The sequence below is a fragment of the Formica exsecta genome, unplaced genomic scaffold, assembly GCF_003651465.1.
Source record: "Formica exsecta isolate Colony F162 unplaced genomic scaffold, ASM365146v1 scaffold26, whole genome shotgun sequence".
NCBI lineage: Eukaryota > Metazoa > Arthropoda > Insecta > Hymenoptera > Formicidae > Formica > Formica exsecta.
In genome coordinates, this window is record NW_021849866.1 from 3094767 (window position 1) to 3096555 (window position 1789).

General features: G+C 39.1%; 1 protein-coding gene across 1 annotated transcript; it reads right to left on the minus strand.

Moving 5' to 3' along the window:
• Positions 1-336: 336 nt before the first annotated feature.
• On the minus strand, positions 337-1789 carry LOC115236750. Its single transcript, XM_029809412.1, has 2 exons — positions 1252-1789; positions 337-677 (listed from the first exon to the last, which is right to left on the minus strand). The coding sequence occupies exons 1-2, from the start codon at positions 1648-1650 to the stop codon at positions 450-452; spliced, it is 627 nt and encodes a 208-aa protein (XP_029665272.1). The 5' UTR covers positions 1651-1789; the 3' UTR covers positions 337-449.

A 1789-nucleotide genomic window follows, 5' to 3' on the forward strand; every position in this document is an offset into this window, starting at 1 on the left:
GGGGGGGGGAGAATCTCCTGTAATCGTGAATAAAAATCAAAGAGTGTTACATCAAGCTGTCGCTTTTATTGTTCTGGAATATACGTAATAAAGAGAGGTTTCGAGAAGCTTTCAGTTTTGAGAATATTCAATGCTTTTATTAAACTCATTTATGGACCGCATAATATAAATTTTTCATATCTTTGATATTACTTACAAAAGTCGCTTTGTAAGTAACAACATTCGCTCTGCGTTTTAGAAAAATCCAAACGCTATCTGTATTTTTCAGATGAATTTAATATATGTATATATTTTTGTTTAGTGTATTATGTAATAATATTTAATTTTATAATAAAAAGTTATTTATATTTTATTGCTGAGCGCTGGCAATAATGGATCGCGTTGCTTATTATCGAGAGTTTCAATCAACAAGATGCGAGCTTTCATGCGTGTCAATTTTTTTGCGACGCCTATTTATTCCGCTCATATTGAATTGTCTTACTTTTCAATAGCAGACGAGCTTTCTGCAGATATTGATGTTGCGGGCGTGGTTTCAAGGACGATGCCGTTGATTCGCTTTCTGAACGTCCCTTGTCGCCCATCGGAATGCCATAAATGTCCAACAATAGTTGATCCACTAGTGAGGTAATCACAATGTTTTTTTGCGGCGGCGAACAGCGCAGAGGTGACGGATATATCTAAAATGCAATCATTAGACGATGTATTGTTTGTTTCCGGAAAAGTAATGTAGAAGAGATTAATATAAAGCGATATTAATAACGATATACACCAAAGTTAAGAGAAACAAAAAGAAGAGTGACTTATCCATTTTGCATAATATTACTGTGACTACTTCTACTATTTCCTGGTGAAGCTATTGTATCAAGTTTCGTGTTATAAGTACAATATTATATCCTAAGTTTATTCTAGCACACATCTAGCTTATGTTATCGTCCGTATCGTCAGATAGTATTTTAAAGAGCGATAAAAGTATATGAAAAATTTAATTTTGTATTTTACTATAAAATACACGTGTCAATATTCCACGTGTATTTGACAGATAAATTTAGAAAACTTCTCAAGGAAGTCTAACCAATTTAAAATAGATACACATTCCAACTCCTACGACTTCGCATGCTAATGCCTAAGTCAACATTCTCAAACCAGAACAGGTAGATATCTATTCAAACTAAACCCGTTTATATCGCTGGCTTGGTTCTCCCTGATGAGGATTGATTGATCTAGCTCGAGTCGCATTGTGCAAACATTTACCTTAGGCCTTTTGGCGACCGTGTCATGATTGTCAGCATTTTCATAATTAAATGTGATCACGCTCGGTTCATCCCCTATAGACTTGCTGCGCCTTTGCCAGTATGATTTTGCGATACCGGCGCTTCCGGTCGGCCGTTTGCTATTCAGCTTCATGAAATCCGGTCCGTCCAGAGTCCGCTGTATCAGGTTGCGCCTTCGTCTTCTGTACTTCGACGGAAAAGCATAATCGTCCGGCTGGCAAACCGGACCCCGCGTCTGATGAGTGATGTAGACATCGCTGAACACCCGTTCGTTCTCCACCGCGACGCATTTTACGCGGTAACTGATTTCTGCGTACTTTCTTAGTGGCATCACGTTGTAGCTCGTGATCATCGCTGAAGGTCCTGACACGTTTCGCATATGTTGAATATGTATATCAATTCCACTGATCGCCGCCGTCGTTCGAATCTCAAGTTTCCCGCATCGCCATCGTCACATTGGCGAACTTGCTGCGCCTTGCGTCGTAAAGCGCATTCGATCAATCTCCGGTTGCCTTTGT